We start from the raw sequence: 19,781 nt of genomic DNA, 5'->3' as shown, positions 1-19,781 counted from the left end.
TTGAATAACATCAACATACATATTACCCAGCAATCATCTTTGTATGTCTGTACATAACTAAAATACCAAGGAAAATAAGAAATTATTAATTTAACAATTTGAATTGTTCATTTATAGTTACAGAACAGTTGTTTTATAGAATAATTGATTTATAGTAATAGAACAAGCATATTATGTTGTTGTAGATGCGATTGACTATTTTACAAAAGTAAAGAAAAAATAAACATAACAAAGACGGTTTAGCCTTTTTCAAAGGCATATATAGCAAATGGCACTGTTTTTAATTTAATGAGAATTCTACTGTGAACACGTATTTTTTCAAGGTGACTGTCAACCATTAGGGCCCGTCCTCCATTCAACACACTGTTGGAGGGCCCACTCTCTCTCTATATAGGTGCCCCACCTCACGGGCCCCCGTGCAACTGCACTGTCTGCAGTGTCTACATTTACACCCCTTCACTAAACTTAGAAATGAAAGCTGAGGAAAACTTAAAACTGAGACTGAATACTTGACAATACATGATTATGTCTAACATTGTATTTATTAGCTACACAGTCTTTGAACTGTTAACTAAATAAATAAATAAATATCCTACATAACTGCTGCAATGATCATTTTTCATTGATTTTTTAAAAATTAAATGGCTGTGAAGTAAAAGCTGTTAAGTGCTCAGATCACTGCAACATTTACTTAGTTTTAATCAGCTTTATTGAAAAAAAGTCTTTGAAACCATCTATGTTGTAACACAGCTGCCCAGATGTTCTTTCTTTTCCACTTTATCTTTTGGGGACTCAGAATCCAGAGAATTGAATCTCATAAATTTGACTGAGATCCTCAAATGGCATACGAGCTTCACATTTGCGTCTTACAACAAAATACAAATTTAAAGTACCCAATATAACAATAATAGCCGTAATAATAGTTTCTCGTGTCTCTTTTTGAATTGAAAGCTTGCCTGTCATCTCTTGCTTGGGATTTATGCTCTCGCGTTTGGACCTTCCGGCGCACGGTAGCAGTGATGTGGCTCAGAAAGTGATCTTCCACGTCACTAGGAAGTAGTGGAGAGCTAGAGACAGCTCGCCGAAGGGAGTTCCTGAAGATTTTTACAGATGTAATAATCCAAAACTGGATATAGACGGCCATTTCGGAGGATAATAGTCGTGCAGTTCGGTAGGTAATGTGAATTAGTTTTAACCAACACCAGTGACGCTCTATTTCCTGACCCGTAGTAACTGTTAACACAGCTAGCTAACGTTACTGTCCTCCATTTCATTGCTAGCCTGAGCAGAAGCTAACCTGGCGCTAGCTAACGTTCGCTAGTTAGTAGTAACCATACAATCATGTTAACCCAGTATAACCAACTGAATAGTCGACTAACTAACTAATATGTGTGTTTTATTGAGGTTTTGCTACACAGCTGTTGGTGTTGACACAGGTAACGCCATTAGCGGTTCAACTGTAGCTGCAGTGTTGTATGAGAGGGGTTAACGCTGCGTGTCACACTTACTGGACTTGAGCTCTAATAAGCTATCCTACCATTGTACCTTGAGATACTTTGCTGTCACAATGACAGCTCTTGCTTGTGTTTTTGTGATTGCAGCAGTACAGTTTTTACAGAAAAATGCAGCAGAAGATGTTAAAAAGTTATCTCAACCTTGTAAGCACGACCTACTGATAAGTACTTACCTATTACCTTAATTATATCTATTTAAAGGCAGCTCTGCAGTAATGATGCTCCCCATTTTGTTCTTATAATTAAAGCCGTGAAACGCTATGACATCTCAGTCAAGAAAAGCAATTGCCCATGTACCATATTTCTCCTCACAACTTTATATTTGGGTATTTTTTATATTACCATATCCAATTGAGATTGTTTTAATACTTCCAGGAGCATCACACAGACTTGTCTGTATTGTTTGGCCGCACAGGAAAATGCAGCATTCAGATAATCTACTGTTCTGCTGGTATTTTCAGTCATTTGATGGTGTGGTGGTGACTGCTACCAAAATAAGACAGATAACATGCTTACTTGCCAGATTACATTTGAGAAGTCATTCATACTAACGCCTTAAAGCAGACAGCTTTAAGTTTTATCTAATAACAAATTGATGCAACACAGATGCAGATATGATCCAATTGTGCAATGGAGTAAAATGATATATTAATAGATTTTTGCATTCATAAGTGTTCATACTACCAAATACTTTTTTAAAAAAAAAAAAAAAAAAAAAAGGTTTACACTGTGGTATTAAAGCAATATATTATTATGCATAAGCAGTGTAAAGAAAACTTTTAAGTTTACAGGATAGGTTCCCAAATGTTCAGATGTGTTTAAGACAACAGTCAGGTGCCCATATGTACATTGAAACAGGATGTTCTTGGTGTAATCATTAGGGGTGTAACGATACATCAGTCCACATCAATACATCGATTCATTGATTAACGATCCGATTATATCGATGCAAAATGAAAACATCGATCCATATCGTCATCTTAAAGATACACATTTATTTTGAAATTCACATAGCACGTCTGTGTCACCATTTCTGGGCAAGCGCGCCTCCGCTCAAACAACAAACAGAGCTCAGAAATAAAATGGTCAAATCATATTCTAGTTGTTTTTGTGAGTTGATGTAAATGATTGTGTTATATGGGCATATGATACCGCGTCGTACTGATTGCAGGCTCACGAATCGAATCGATTCAAAATCGTATCGTGATAGACTTTGTGATATCGGCAAACATCGTATCGTCATCCAAACAAATCAATATAATATCGTTTCGTGATGAAGCTGGTGGTTTACACCTCTAGTAATCATTCCTCCTGGTCATACTGGCTAATAAGAGGCTCCTTCTGACTGCACTTCCAGTGTGATGCCGGGACAAAGTTCACTGTCCTACTTCAGTGCAAAAGTTAAGTGAATCTGAGCAGTCTGAGTTTGGCAAATCTAGAGTACCTTCCAGAGTTACAGATTACATTTTCTTCACCACAGATCAACTTGGGAACACTATCTGGGCACAAGAAAGAGGAAATACTGTTCTGTAGAGACTGTAACTTTGGAAGTATGCACATGATTTGACTAATGCAAACTGCTGAAGCCTCGTATAAATGTTATGTAGTTATATTTTATTTATGTAGATTTTTTGCCCCCCGTTAATAATCATGTATTCATGTATTCATCATGTATTGGCCGGTGTGAAAAGCAGGAATTATTACAGCAGACAAAACCTGTTTCAATGTATATGGACACCTGACTATTGTTTGTTTGAAGACTATTTTAGAAAAAAATTGTGAGTCTATGAACTAATTAAATGATGAAGTTCATTTTAAACTCGACATTTTTATCACATTTAAATTAAGTTTTATGATCAGATGCTGCTATTTAGTGCAAAAAATGTGTTAAAACACAAACAGCACGTACTGTTGTGTTGTACTCATCATGTATTCTTTTATTTAAAGAACAAGTTACTCTATAGCACTGTCACATTTTCTTAAATATACTATACTATGGATACGTATTATGTTTTGAGGACATGCCAGCATTTCTCACATAGTAACATTTGGTTTCTTAATGAAAAGTTTCTCAAATTCTTCTTAATGTTTGTGATGTGAGGTGGACTCCAAGGTTTGTGTGTTTTATGTAACATCTTTTATCGGGCCTGTGATAACCCATTGTGTTTTAGGCTTTATATTGGATGATGGGGTCACCTGTTACTATTGTTTTTCTGAAAGAGTCTTACGGGGATGTACATAGTCACCTCTCAAACAAAGCTTCATCACTTTCAGTAATCACTTTATGGGCAACAATAATGACTCACAACATTGTGTAGCTCCTGTCTATCAGGTTCCTTGATCTACTTTTCCTAGCCAATGTTTTGTAGGAGCTAAAGCACATCTCAGCATGCCTTCAGTCAGAGGCAGACAATCACCCATAACAGGTCGCAAGTCTGTGGCAGGGCCAACACCAACATAATACATTCACAACTACTTAGAGTTTCCAATTCATCTGTTATTCATGTCTGTAGAGAGACACCAGAAGGGCCTCTATTCTGTGAGGCAACAGTACTAAATAAACAATGAGCTAATGTGCTGTTAACCTGCAGTTTAGTTCCAGTAAATAAGAAGTGAGGAATTTGGTAAGCCAGGGTCTTTAAACTCAATTAGTTGTATTTTTGACAGTCAAAGTAAGACCTCTTGGTTTAAAATGCTCATAAGAGGAATTGTCTGGTCCCATTTTATGACAGTTTGCCATGCTGCACCTGCTGCAAATTAAAAGAAATACAACTCTGCAGTGTTGCTGTACAGTAGATTTATCTTGTTTGTGTCTTTTGTTTATACAGATTATGTCCAGTCTATGGATGTCTTCATATCTTCATAGTTATATCCCACATTTGCTGCATTTATACTTATGCGTCTGCGTAAATGTCTTCCCCACCATTTACTAAATCTGTTGCTCTTCTGTTTCTCGCAGGTGTGATCCAGTGAGCGACATTCATTAGGTTTCTTCTAAAAGGACACAAGCCCAGCAGCAAAATGACGGCTGCAGAGAATGTTTGTTACACTCTCATCAATGTCTCATCAGACTCAGAGCCCCCCTCAGAAGTCAGCCTTAAAACTGATCTGGGTAACTATTCTTCATGTTTATTTGCAAAGCTCTATTACTAAACTTTAATAAAACATGCAGAGGGGAGACATTCATTTCTAACATTTCTGTCTCCACCTCAATACAAGGCAGGTGATTGGAATTTGATTTGTGGTACTCACAGCACTGAAAAAAAATACTTCAGAGAATGAAAAGCAAAACATTTCATTTCTGAAACAATGTTCTGGTTATTCTGGATAATCTGCACACCTCACTTTAAGCAGTTTTATAGGGCTTATTTCTTTAGTAGAAAAGTTGTTCCTGTGAAAACAGTTGACAATAATGTATGTGAGTTGTCCAGAAAAGCTTTAACCGTTTTACTCGACGAATGGCTGAGAAGAACAATCATCAAAAATCATTTAATATCCTCAGTAAAAACAAACAATTCGACCAGTTCTTTCAGAGAGGTTAAGGGTGAAAATCTGTAAAAATCACAAAGCTTGACGCCATGCTAATCACATTCGTGTTACTAATAATAATAATAATAATGATTTTTCTACAGAAAAGGGGGAGATCAAGGCAAAGACTGAAGCCCTGAAGAAGGTCATTATCATGATCCTGAATGGCGAGAAGTTGCCAGGACTGCTGATGACCATAATCCGCTTTGTGCTGCCACTTCAAGACCACACCATCAAAAAGCTGCTGCTGGTATTCTGGGAGATTGTTCCCAAAACAACCCCAGATGGCAAGCTGCTTCAGGAGATGATCCTGGTCTGTGACGCCTACAGGAAGGTAAGATTCATCAGCACGATCTGTGTGTATGTATCAGTATAGATCAGTGTAACAACAGGGAAAATAATGTTCATAACGGTAACTGTGTGAAAACAAAATGAGTTGGGCATATGAGATCTTCAACATCTGAATCCGAATCCACATCGTCTCCACCTGTACTTACTTTATCTATGAACCCTTTTCACCTGGTATAAACGTGCATCTTGGGTGATCTGAAAACATGTGGACAGCTTAGTATGACTATTGAAATAGTAACGTGGCTAGAATATGTTGTATGCTTTGTTTTTTGATATTTTTAAAAATCATGTGACATCCTTTTTCAATTTCAGGACCTGCAGCATCCCAACGAGTTCATCCGTGGCTCCACTCTGCGCTTCCTGTGCAAGCTGAAGGAGTCTGAGCTGCTTGAGCCTCTCATGCCAGCAATCCGGGCCTGCCTGGAGCACCGCCACAGTTATGTACGCCGCAATGCTGTCCTGGCCATTTACACCATCTATAGGTACAAACTGTTGAATATTTTTCCACATATAGATATTCTATACTCAGTTTATTTGTGAACAACAGCTGATGATATTTATTCTTTTTAGGAACTTTGAACATCTCATCCCAGATGCTCCAGAGCTGATCCATGATTTTCTTGTCAATGAGAAAGATGCCAGCTGTAAGAGAAATGCTTTCATGATGCTGATCCATGCCGATCAGGTCAGTTGCATGTTGTGCTTTTCTTACTGTTTCTACTGTTGTGTGTTATCAGACCTACTATATCTATCTGCCAGGCCTAACTTATATATTCACATCTCACAGGATCGAGCTCTGGATTATCTCAGCACATGTATTGACCAAGTTCACACATTTGGAGACATTCTTCAGCTGGTCATTGTGGAGCTGATTTACAAGGTGAGTCAAGGCCTTTATTAGTCTAATTTATGCGTTGTCGCACAATCGTATGCCACAAGAAGAGCTGCATTAATGTCTGAACTCTTGCTGTTTTTGTTTTCTGTCTGTTAGGTTTGCCATGCTAACCCCTCTGAGCGCGCCCGGTTCATCCGTTGCATCTACAACCTGCTCCAGTCCTCCAGTCCGGCTGTGAAGTATGAGGCTGCTGGCACCCTCGTAACCCTGTCCAGTGCTCCCACAGCCATTAAGGTACATCACCAAGGTGTTCTCAGTGGTCTTGTCTATGTCACATACTGTATATACGATACTGATGGTGCACTACATGTGACCCAGTAGCAGTAATGTCTTTGGTTTTGTACAGTTTCTTATGTGTTCTGTGCTCTGTTGGACTTCAGGCTGCTGCCCAGTGCTACATTGATTTGATAATCAAGGAGAGCGACAACAATGTGAAGCTGATTGTTCTTGATCGCCTGATTGAACTGAAGGAGCATCCCACTCATGAGCGTGTGCTCCAGGTACGCTGAATTATGACAGTTTTTTCTGCACTTAATCGCAAAGACCAGAGTTCTTTATCTCAAAAGATTCTTGTTAAAGAGAACATTTACTAAAATTTAAAAGGTTTCACCCTTCTGGCAAATATAGTTTTATTATGAGACACCACCAGTTTGCTGCACTACAGTGCTTCATCTTTATTAGACTTAATTCGGTTGTCACCAATGTTTTTTTTGTTTTTTTTTCTTGTCCAGGACCTTGTGATGGACATCCTGCGTGTTCTCAGCACTCCTGACCTGGAAGTCAGAAAGAAGACCTTGCAGCTGGCTCTGGACCTTGTTTCATCTCGCAATGTAGAAGAGGTCAGTGGTGTGCACATTATTCCCATGTTATTGTGGTTTTTATGTCCAAGCATGGACACAGAGAAAAAAAGGAATGTACTGCAGATATAGTGACGTCTGTTTGTTTTCCAGTTGGTGATTGTTTTGAAGAAAGAAGTGATCAAGACAAACAACGTAACGGAACATGAAGACACCGATAAGTACAGGCAGCTGTTGGTGCGCACTCTCCACTCATGCAGCGTGCGCTTCCCTGACATGGCGGCCAATGTCATACCTGTGGTGAGTTTCCCATCAAAATAAAAAACATGCTCTTGAAATTTGTTGTATTTTATAGTGGTGGTTTATATAGCCACCACTGGGTTATACTATTATATATGTGATAATGGTGCAGTAAGACTTTTCTTTGTGTTGATGTGATATACAGCTGATGGAATTCCTAAGTGACACTAATGAGGCAGCTGCTGCTGATGTGCTGGAGTTTGTAAGGGAGGCAATTCAGAGGTTTGACAACTTGAGACCACTCATCATCGAGAAGATGCTGGAAGTCTTTCACGCCATCAAAACTGTCAAGTAAGGCTTAATAAGCATACTGAGAGGAATATTATACATTGTCTTGGTTTTTGTCTCTCCCTTAATGGTCCTAAAAAGAAAGTAAAATGAATCATTATTATATAAGTATATCATTAATTGCTAGAGTAAACGTTGGCATTGTACATGTCTGCAAACCAGGGATATGTAACATCTGTACGTCATTATGCAGTGAATATGTTTTGATTTAAAACACTCCTACCTTACATGAGGAATGAAAATTGTGTGATTTTGGTCATTCTGGTCTGATAGTCATGTCCAGATTTTTCTCTGCAGTGACATTTGTCAACTGTTTTATAGACTTGGCTGAGTTTCATCATTAGGACTGGCTGGTATATTAATACAGGAGTATGTAACACTGAATGCTCATGACCTTTCTCACTTCATTTCAGGATCTACAGAGGAGCACTGTGGATCTTGGGAGAATACTGCAGCACCAAGGAAGACATCCAGAGTGTGATGACAGAAGTGCGCAGGTCCCTGGGAGAGGTATGTTTGTCCATTAGTTTCTGAATTTAATGTAACACAAGTTTACCAGACAGTCCCCCCTTACTTGAAATAGACACGAATACCTGACATCTGCCTCTTGCATGGACAGATCCCGATTGTAGAAAATGAGATAAAGAAAGAGACGGGAGAGGTGAAACCAGAGGATGAAGTGAGTGCAGCTCCAGCACAGAAGCTGGTGACAGAGATGGGCACCTACGTGACACAGAGCGCCCTCAGCTCCTCCAGGCCTTCGAAGAAAGAAGAAGACAGGTAAAATTACACATTGTGTGGGGATATGGTTAATTGTCTGTAATATTCCATTGATTGAGTTTGTTCAACCCAGCTTACACAATAAACACCGGCTTTGTTGTTCTAGACCTCCACTCAGAGGCTTCCTGATGGACGGAGACTTCTATGTGGCAGCTTCCCTGGCCACCACGCTGACCAAAGTGGCCTTGCGCTATGTTGCTATTGTTCAAGACAAAAAGAAACAAAATGTAAGTCGTCCTCGCTTCACATCCCCCGACAGACAACACCTTTGTAAAAAATCATTAAGTCATTAAATCATCAGATGCGTGTTCCTCTAATCCCTGCCGCCTTCCTGTCCCCTCAGTCCTTTGTTGCAGAGGCCATGCTGATCATGGTCACTGTGCTGCACCTGGGCAAGTCCTCTCTGCCCAAGAAGCCAATTACAGACGATGATGTGGACCGCATCTCGCTGTGCCTCAAGGTCCTGTCAGAGTGCTCGCCACTTATGAATGACATTTTCAACAAGGAGTGCCGCAGATCCCTGTCACATATGCTGACTGTCAGGCTGGAAGAAGAGAAGCTGTCACAGAAGGTAATGATCGTTGTCTCACAGGGCTGAACTCAATATTTAACCTCCTGACAGATGGGCACAGCTGAAGCATCAGCACGGATGCAGGAAGTGAACACGTTTTGTGCTAATTAGATATTTTTCGACCCAGCACAGTATTGAAACAATGCATTAATGTTTGTGGAACATGTGGTTATGTTTATAAGCAAATAAAGTTTTGTTTTTAAGAACGTATGGCCTTCTATGCAACATTAATAAATGTGGGACAGGGGCATCGTCACTGCAGTTTTGTGACTTGAGTTTATTTTCTATCTCTGTTACCCATTTGTTTTACATCTTGACTTACTGCTGTAGGTATTTATAGTGTGTTGCTTCTGTCGTAACCATATGTGTTTCCTATTCTGACCACAGAAAGAGTCCGAGAAACGTAACGTAACAGTGCAGGCAGACGACCCCATCTCCTTCATGCAGCTGACAGCCAAAAACGAAATGACTTCTAAGGAGGACCAGTTCCAGCTCAGTCTGCTGGCTGCTATGGGCAACACTCAGAGGAAGGAGGCCGCTGATCCTCTCGCTTCAAAACTCAACAAGGTACATCACAAGCCCTGCGGAAATCTTATCACACAACACAACTGGAACACTTCTGCGGGAGATGATTAATTTCGGCTGTGTCTTCTGTGCTTGGAGATTAGATTGATTCTTCTGTTTTGCAAACTTGCCCAATTATTGTTGCACTTATGATGCATAAACGTTTGAAGACGTCAGTGTGACATTTGCCTCAGAGGGAGATGCTGTTTTTGGTTGCACAGCAGGAAAGAGATCAGTTGTTCCTGTTTGTGTTTTGATTTTACAAATAGTCTGCTGTTTAGTTCTAGCACTATTTTATTTAAATTAGATTTTATTTGGCTGTTTATCATGCAAGGACACAGCTGCGAGTCATTATTTTCTTTTTCATCCCACTGCTGCTGAAGTCCTTGTCGTGCACATGCTCTGCTGTAAAAACCTTGTTAAAAATTTAATGAAAACAAAAAGTCTTAATTGCTAACTGTGAGGAAATATTTGTTTTTATTTGTATAATAATTGATTTTTAAATGTAATTGATTTTTGTCCACTCTAGGTGACCCAGCTGACAGGCTTCTCAGACCCAGTATACGCTGAAGCCTATGTTCATGTCAACCAGTATGACATTGTGTTGGACGTGCTGGTGGTCAACCAAACCAGTGATACTCTCCAGAACTGCACCCTTGAACTGGCCACTTTAGGTTAGTCTTGTTTATTTCCCACCTCACTGGACAGATGTGTAGGTTTGTTGCTGTGTTGTGTTATGTATACAGCTCACTAAATGTATCCATCCCACAGGTGATCTCAAGTTGGTTGAGAAGCCTTCACCTCTAACTCTGGCTCCTCATGATTTTGCTAACATCAAGGCCAATGTGAAGGTGGCTTCTACTGAGAATGGCATCATATTTGGCAACATTGGTAAGCATGTTGTGTCTGTGCGTCATGATTCAGCTTTGTCTCTTTCTGTAGCCAGAGGGTGTTTTCTTATTTGTGGGGATGTTTGATTCTTGTATTCCAGTCTATGATGTGTCAGGAGCTGCCAGCGACAGAAACTGCGTTGTCCTCAGCGACATCCACATTGACATCATGGACTACATCCAGCCAGCTTCCTGCACCGATGCAGAGTTCAGACAGATGTGGGCAGAGTTTGAGTGGGAAAACAAGGTAAGCTTTGCATTCAAACGAACTGGCTTCACAGAAATTGCTTATCATGAGTCTGACATGTTTATAAGGTTTGTTGTTCTGTAGTTTTCTGTACTTCCTTTTTTTAAGGGAAAACATTGCTTTACATTCAACAGGCCAATTACAATATTTAGGAAAATTAAAAAGTGTTAATATTGAAGATGTTCCCTAAGCAGCCTTTCTTTGTCGTAGGTGACGGTGAACACCAACATTACTGATCTCAACGAATATCTTCAACATATCCTCAAGTCCACCAACATGAAGTGTCTGACCCCAGAAAAGGTTGGTATGAGACAAATGCAGCGGAGCAAAGAGAAAGAACAAAAACAAATGAAATAGGTGCCACTTTTGGTGCATGATGAGAAGAATTCTAAAGCCCCGTTTCCATTGAGCAGTACGGTTCATTTCAGTTTGGTGCACTTTTTTTCTCCCCCGTTTCCACTGTGAAAAGTTGTGGATGGTACCAATGAAACCGTTACATACGGTCCCCATTTTTGGTCCCCTCCCTCTGTTGGGGTACCTAGCTCACAGATCTGGTACTAAAAGGTGGAGCTGTGAACACTGCAGTCTGTTGATTGGTCAGTAGAGGACGGTCACTCTGCTCAGGGTTGTGGCTGGTTTTGAGACTTATGTAACCACTGTTCGTATTGTGGAGGGTTTCATTAGTAGACTGAAGCTATAAAATGAAAGGATGGTTTGCTGCCTCTTGCAGCGGCTGGAGTCGGAGAGAAAAATAACTTAATTCACTGGGCCAACTGCCGGCAACTTTTTAGGTGGAACGTTTACTTGTAATCAATGCATTGGCTGACAAGGTGAATCCATCAACACACCTTAAATTTGTGATGTGACAACTTTGACCGTCACTCTAGTTTTTATATGACATACACTTTAAGTAATGAGTGGATCTTCAATTGTTTATATATATATTTATTTCGACTGGATTATGTGAACTGCATATATTCTAATCCTCACTTGGAGAAAAAAAATAAAGCGCCGTGGAGCGTCCTTCCTGTGGGCTACGGCAAAACTAAACCCCTGAGATTGCCCGAGAAGGACTTAATGCACAAACCTGCTATTTTTTTAATGCCTCATGGAGAGAGACTCTCACTGCAGTTTGTTCTATTTTGTTCTGAAAATGTCAGCGTGCAGTGTCATTCTGTGGACGATAAAGGAGGCGAAGACTTCTCTCTGTGTCACTGGTAAATACAGCGAGTGCTGGACAGAGCAGTGAGTGACAACAACCCCGCCCACATTTAAGAGAACTGTTTGCGATGGAAACGCTAGGGTCTAGGTACCATGTCTGAAGGGTTACTCTTGGTTCCAAAGGTACCATACCAAAAATGTTTGGTGGAAACGGGGCTTAAGTGGCCTTTGTAGTGGTCTGATTATAAATGTCACTGATGTATCACCAAACCCATCATATTAGATGAATATGTTGTTGTTATGCAATATTCTCAACTCTCTCTCTCTTTTGTCTTTGAAATCCAGGCACTGTCTGGCTTCTGTGGTTTCATGGCCGCCAACCTTTACGCTCGTTCTATCTTTGGAGAAGATGCCCTGGCTAATGTCAGCATCGAAAAGCCCATCCACCTGGGGCCTGACGCCCCTGTCAACGGACACATACGCATTAGAGCCAAAAGTCAGGTGAGTCACAGCTGCTGCACCATGAGTCCCCGTGCATCTGGAAAGTTATGGCTTGGCTGAATTTATTTTCATAACTTTTGCAGCGCAGGAAATTAATTTCTTGGAAGGATAATCTTGGAAAGGAATATATAAAATAAACCGTTACATGTGATCTTGCACTAAATGCTTTATGCTCTGATCTGTATGTTTAAAATCTGTTACAATAAATCCTCCCTCTTCATTTCACAGGGGATGGCCTTGAGTCTCGGCGACAAGATCAATCTCTCCCAGAAAAAGTCAAATGTCTGAGACAACTCCGGCTGATCCCACCGACTTTGTAAAAGTCACCTGCTGTTCTCTTTTATCATCCATTTTGCAGTCTTTACATCATAGCAGATTAAGAACTCTATATGGTCAGTTGCTTCTGTGCCGTTTTCTTTCTTTCTTTCTTTCTTTTTTTTTTTACATCACCTCTGTCTGAAAACTACATCTAAGTAATGTTCTTTCCCTGTCCTGTTTAATTTTCAATAAACATATGTATTGAGAGAACTTTGCTCCATGCTTTATTCATCATTTATTATCCTATAGTTTAGTTTTGGACACACTTTGGACACTAAGTCACATCATTATTTTTAAAATAAAGACAATACAAATGTGTCAACCCAATGATTTATTTGTTTTCTAACAATATTGTTAGATTAGATGTAATTCTACACTGACTTTGGGCCAGGGCTTGTTAAAAATTCACTTCCTGTACTTTCTACCTAACTTCCTGTTAAAGCTTTTAATTGATTCATGTGTGGCGTGACATGAAATTTTGATGAAGTAACTAGAACATCAATTAACAACAGACATTTTAAAACATCTAATAAGACCAACACTTTTAATAAGGGAACTGGAGATGAAGTAAATAAGACTTTTTGCTGGCTAGAGCAGTGACAGTAAGTTTTGGCATCGAAAATAACATTTGGCATTTAAAAAGGAAACATTAGCACTGAATAGGTTCCACTGAAAAATAAAACTGGCATTAAACATTCTCATTATTTCATTTATTTTATTTTTTTAGATGTTTAGACAAAACATGAACACCATAGAGAGCACTGTGTAGGAGCACAACGGCCAAGTATTCATGAGTCAAAGTGCTAAATGTGGCCTTACTGTCCACGGTGAAGCTGCATCCATGTCTTCTGAAATAAAGACAGTTCATGTCACCCGTTTCTGAGGAATATTTCTGCTCAAGAACTCAGAGAAAAAGTCATCTTTTCCATTATAAAGATCTCCTTGATTATGTCCATCCAGTGTTTAAGGCTTGGAGACTCAGATTTGTACCAGTTCTTTGTTCTTGCTGGCAACAAACAGAATTTTACACAGATACCAAACTTTTTTATTTTTTTATCACACCTTGCACAGAAATCTAAAAATGACTTTATGCAGATTCTGTGTACATCACGCTGTCCTTGCCCCCACCCCTCCACGCCAAAACAGTGACAGGAAGTTGAAACTGAAAAAAAAGGGTGTGATAAAACTGTCAGCATGAAAAAAAACCTGACACTGACGAAAGAGTGACATGAAGAAAAAATAAGATTGCTGCTTAAAAAACACATCAGAATGCAAAAAATAATGGTATCTGTTGTGAATATACATCATGTTAACCTGTTAAAATTGAATGAAAACATCTGGGGATTGAATGATACAAAAAATAAAACTATAATTTAGGTAATAAAAATGTGTTTTTCAGTACCAGTGTTTTCTTTTCAATGCCAGATTTTATTTTTTCAGAATCAGAATCACTTAACTGATCCCCGAGGGGATATTGTGATTTGTTGCAGTCACTCCAATATAAAGAACACAGAATTATAATAAGTAAGAACAAGAGTATGAAATTGAAGTACGTAAATATAAAGCAATAAAACTGAAATGAAAATGTACATTAAAATAAAAAATAGAATGTGCATCATGCTTCAGTGTTTAACAATAGTACTTAAGATATAAAAATATTAAAAATAAAATATGAAAATAAAATAAAATAAAAATAACTAAATAATAGAAATTATTCCAAAACTTACTTTCACTTTTCTAGCTCCATATGTTTTGCCCACTCCCCATGTAGACATACATACATAAACATATAGAAGTAACAGTTTGAAGGGAGAAGTTTGGATGAAAACTGTTTGAGGACCACACAAGTGGCATGATGGTAGATGTTCAGTAAGTGTTCTCTTGAGGATTGCCACTCAGAGGTGGTCGTGTCCCAAAGTGAAGGGACTCCAGTCTGGAGCTCCTGCTGTGTCCAGCTTCACAGCTCCAGGCTCTAATTAGAATTCCTCAGATGCCTCGTGTGATATCTTGCACAGCGTGAAACTGATAGGAATTTGCTCTGTCAGTACCCCTAAATTGACAATGACATCATGAAGACGGCAGACCGTTGGCAGGGACACGGTTTCTTTTAACCTCGGCTGATATACTGCAGCGATTTCAAAGGTACTCTGGAAGCCATCTGCATGTTTTACTGTGACTGTGATAATGAGATGGAGATGGATTAGTGTTGGCAGGGAGTTACATATTCCACTCGCCCTCCTGTTTATAATTTATGAGTGAGGGGACATTTCTGGGAATATGCCAGATTAATGGGTCACAACCCCGGTCATACATTTACAATATCTGTGAAATCCGTCTCTCTGGGGGGTTAGATAAAGGCTGAGAGGTGGCTTTGAGGTCAGAGCTTCAGCTGCGAAAATAAACAGTCGGCTATCTGGCAGCACTTTCACAACCAGGCTACTGTGAGCATTGCGAGGCCTCTTTAGATTTGGGCTAGATATTACCCATAATTATTACAGTCACACAGCTACACTCCATAACCTAAGACCTGAGCTTTGCACCCTATGTTTTTGTAATGGTTTTCTATTTTGGTGAGCTGTCGTGTCGGCAGAAAGTATTCACCTCACTGTCTTTAATACCTCATACTTTTTTTTATATGGATTCATGCTGTGTCTGGAACAGTAGATTTCAATTTCTTTTTTGTTAAATCAGTCAAGCTCTTTGGTGTGAAAGTCCACACTTCTGATGTTACAAATCTTTAACCTACCAATGAACCTATTACTGTCTTTTTATCTTATACTTGCACTTACCTGTTGGCAAAATGTAGTTTAACCTAAGTCACTTTAATAACCATATTGTACTAAAACCTACCTATGCATAGGACCACAAATATACTACTTACCAGGGGCATACGTAGAGACAGTTGCACTGGTGGTAATACCAGGGAAGCCAAGCACCAGCTACTGGTTGATTGAGCAGTAACCCAAAACTACAAGACCAGGCAGAGCAACCTGTGTACCGCCTGGACTGACTACAAGAAAGCCTACGACTCAGTGCCACACATGGATACTGGAATGCTTAGAAATGTACAACATTAACAGGACAATGAAAACCTTCATCAGGAACTCAGTGGGTCTGTGGAAAATGACTCTGGGGGCAACTGCACAAGTAACCATCAAGTGCAGCATATACCATGGGGATGCACTGTCCCTGCTACTGTTCTGCATAGGCCTGAACACCATCGGCCACGGATACCGGTCCCGAAGTGGGGCAACCATCAGTCACCTCCTCTACATGGATGACATTGAGCTGTATGTCAGGAGTGAGTGAGACTTCGACTCACTGATCCGCCTCACCAGGATCTACACCAATGACATCAGAATGTCATTCGGACTAGATAAGTGTGGTCGGATGGCGTCCAAGGGATGGAAGACAATCAGAACTAAGGGGGCTGAGCTACCAGAAGGCAGCACTGCAGATGTTCAGGACAGCTACAAATACCTTGGGGAACCTTTAGGAGGCTGCAAAGAAGTCATCCACAGACAAATACCTACACAGAGTAAGACAGGTCCTGAAAAGTCACCTGAACAGAAAGAACAAGGTCGGAGCCATCAACACATACGCCCAGCCAGTCATCAGATACCCCTGGTGTAATAAGCTGGCCAAAGGAAGAGATAGAGGCCACTGATATCAAGACAAGGAAGCTTCTTACAATGCATGGAGAGTTTCATCTCAAGTCCAGCACCCTGTTCCACTAAGTGGAATGAGGGTGACTGAGGACTGGTGAGGATCAGAGACACTGTCCAGGTTGAAAGAACCAAGATCCAGGAAGACATCAGGAAGATGGCCCCCAAAGATAAGCTGCTAAGTGAATACCCCAGGCAGCAGAAACCCAGTGAACACAGAAGAGGAGGATGAACTATGATGGAAGGACGAGCCCCTGCACATCAAGAAGTCCTACCAGTGGCTGGAAAAGGCTGGACTGAAAGACAGCACAGAAGCACTAATCATAACAGCACAGGAACAAGCACTTAGTACAAGATCAATAGAAGCAGGCATCTACCACACCAGACAGGACCCCAGGTGCAGGCTTTTTTTTATGTATATGTAACTATTCAATTGAATAAATAATTTCTTATTTCCTTTGATATTTTTGTCATATACAGGTATGCAATGATGATGGTTGGGTAACATGTATGTTGATGTTGCCTAATGTCAAGTCTCTATTTGATCATGTGTGGGTTTTTTTTTTATATAACAGTTGCCAGTGGTGTGTGTGTGTGTGTGTGTGTGTTCGCCCTATAACTAGTAACTACCATGCACCAGAGCCCCTTCATGATAGCGTGCACTGGGGCCTGTAGTAACTACCTTATGCCACTGCTACTTACCTTTATGGTCGCCTGCAATGCTGGAATAAGAACAAAATGATGCATCCAAAAATTATTCTTACATTTGGTTAAAAACCCTGAAAAAAGTCTAAAAAGTATTAAACTTAAATGTCGGATACCTGTAGACACCCAGTTTAGACACTTGGAGTTTTACTGTGATATTTTATAAATATATGCCTATCCTGCATTTCACTACAAGAACGGCTGCGGCAATTATTTTACATAGCTTTCTAAGCTGCTAACAAGCTTGTCTTCAGTACTCTGAGTCTACACAGCTGCAACACTGCTACATGTAGCCCCTCTAGATATGAACAGGCCAGCCGTTAGGAGAAACAGGCAGGGGGACAACATTTTCAAAACATTTTTTTTATACTTCCTGTGAATAATATAATGCAGTAATCATATTTCCACATTTATTTTGTATCTACTTATACTCATATCTATTCTTAAGACCTTGTTTTCTTATTTTGAAAAGCAGAGGTAGTCACATGTGTGTCTTGGGCTAAAAAATTGCCCTCCAATAAAAGATGAAAGAAAAGTCAAATCAAACATTGATTGAGAAAATCACTGTATGGTATTAAATCATAAGACACCAGGAGTGAACAAACATTTTTTTCTTCATTTATTCATTTGATTTTGAGGCTATTTTAATTAAATACTGGTCAACTTGTGTGCAGATCTGAAATAGTGTAAAGAGCATATGGCTGTCAACTCGCAGTTTTCCAGTCAGAAACGGTCAATGCAATTTCAAGGCTGTTTAGGAGAGCATCAGATGGCACGCTGAAATGGTGGGCTTGGATATGAATGAAGTATTAACATGAATGTCTGAAACCATTTTTATTTACTTGAACACTCTTTGTCATGACTTTTGAAGTGAAGTCTTTTGACACTAGGTGGCGCCACATGTGTCAGAGCAGACTGAGGTGGTGCTCTGCACAGTGTAATCCTGTAGTGAGATTTGTCACAACATGGCATATAATTGACATGTTGACATAATACAAGTCAGGCTCGTACACACTGAAGTAAAGATAAACTGGCTTTAAGTCTGCACTTCAGGCTGAATGCCAGCTTTGAAATAAAAGACAAAAATCAGAGTCCATCACTTTTATGTTCAGTGATGAGTTATGACACCACTTCAAAGTGCAAGATGAACTTGTTGAACTCTTTATGGTTCAGACATGATTAGAACAACAAAGTCTTTTGCTTTGTCAAGGAGGCATGCAAATTAAAAGTCAGTGTAACACAATGCACCAACATGTAGCTGACACTGACAAACATTTGTTTATATTGTATATCTATAAGGTATACTGTGCAGTGATATTTATGACAAACATTTTACCTAAGACATTGCCATTGTCTCCTAGACTGTGTTTACAGGGGGACAGATCACAAGTGCATAATGTGTCATGGGATGAATTCTCAGTTGTTGGCTGGAGTCGTTACAGTTGCTAGAACAAATCTCAGGTATTGGAAGTCAACGAAATCCCCAGAAATAAAAGAAATGGTCAACTATATGATAAAAACTGCCTCTTATGAATCCATGCTGACTGGATGACTAACCGTATTACTCAAGGACTGGTCTGGAGGGAATTTTGGAATTATTTTGCATTGTCTGGGGGCTGTGGAAGTTTGATTTTTGATTAATCTTGCCCTGCCAATTTTAATTATTATCACTATAAATCTTAATGTGTTTAATTATTCAAATTTAATTTTGTCATTTTGATTGTTTTTTTGGTGGACTGGGACCAGTGCTGCACTCCCTCTTGTACCCTGTTTGTGTTGTGTTTTTATTTTTGTTTGTCAATACTGAACGTCTTATTTGATGTGTAGAAGTGTCATGTACCAACCTGACCAAAATCAATAAAAATCTGAATTATAAAAAACATTTCATCAACATTTTTATCACTATATTTATAGCTTAATGATGTTTTATGATCTGCACCCTCAAAAGGTGTCTCAGTTACAGTTTAATAGTCTTGTTAACTGTTTTGCACATTGTTTTTTTTTTACATTTTATTTCTGTATATTTCTCTTGAATATTTTTAAATTTTAGTACTACTTATTTTTGTATATATTTTCTATTTCTATATTCTCATATATTTTATTGTGATCTGTTTTTGTCTTCTCATATTTACATGTAGGCTACATGTATACAGTTTGGGATCACTAAAGTACCATCTATCTATCTATCTATCTATCTACTTGTACTTGTGGGAAGTAGACATGTGATATGTTGCAATCATTTTCTGCCACAGTGGACACAAGAATGATGAAATAAGCAAGATTTAAATATTGTGCATTAAATATTTGCTTCACCAAATCTTTATTTTCTGAATTCACAGCACGGTGGGGAAACAAAAATACAGTTTATATTAGTGGAAGTTTGCTTTATAATGGTAGCTGCAGGGCATCTTTATCATCGCTGTATAATTGGTTACAATTACAGTAAACAGCCATTGCTTTTATGTGTGTGTGTGTGTGTGTGTGTGTGTGTGTGTGTGTGTGTGTGTGTAGGCTGTGTGTTAGGACAGGAATGTGACTGCGGGGATGTGTGATGTTAGACTCAGGACAAGGCTGCAGGGTGGGTTTAGGCTGTGTGTGTGTGTGTATGTGTGTGCGTACTGTAGGTGGGGTGTTGAGGCAGTCACACACACACACACACACACACACACACACACACACACACACACACACACAGCCTGTAGAAGG

At 39.5% G+C, this 19,781-nt stretch overlaps 1 protein-coding gene across 1 annotated transcript; it reads left to right on the top strand.

Annotated features, from left to right (window-relative positions):
• Positions 1–1,039: 1,039 nt before the first annotated feature.
• copb1 (COPI coat complex subunit beta 1) lies at positions 1,040–12,915 on the top strand. Its single transcript, XM_049602529.1, has 22 exons — positions 1,040–1,171; positions 4,474–4,626; positions 5,147–5,376; positions 5,706–5,875; positions 5,964–6,078; positions 6,181–6,273; positions 6,385–6,522; positions 6,669–6,788; positions 7,020–7,127; positions 7,239–7,385; positions 7,531–7,676; positions 8,087–8,183; positions 8,293–8,453; positions 8,560–8,680; positions 8,797–9,024; positions 9,412–9,591; positions 10,118–10,262; positions 10,360–10,479; positions 10,580–10,725; positions 10,936–11,025; positions 12,232–12,387; positions 12,616–12,915. The coding sequence occupies exons 2-22, from the start codon at positions 4,536–4,538 to the stop codon at positions 12,673–12,675; spliced, it is 2,862 nt and encodes a 953-aa protein (XP_049458486.1). The 5' UTR covers positions 1,040–1,171; positions 4,474–4,535; the 3' UTR covers positions 12,676–12,915.
• Positions 12,916–19,781: the final 6,866 nt, after the last annotated feature.

This window comes from Epinephelus fuscoguttatus, linkage group LG2 (assembly GCF_011397635.1).
Source record: "Epinephelus fuscoguttatus linkage group LG2, E.fuscoguttatus.final_Chr_v1".
Taxonomy (NCBI): Eukaryota; Metazoa; Chordata; class Actinopteri; order Perciformes; family Serranidae; genus Epinephelus; species Epinephelus fuscoguttatus.
This window is presented reverse-complemented; position numbering and strand designations above follow the sequence as displayed.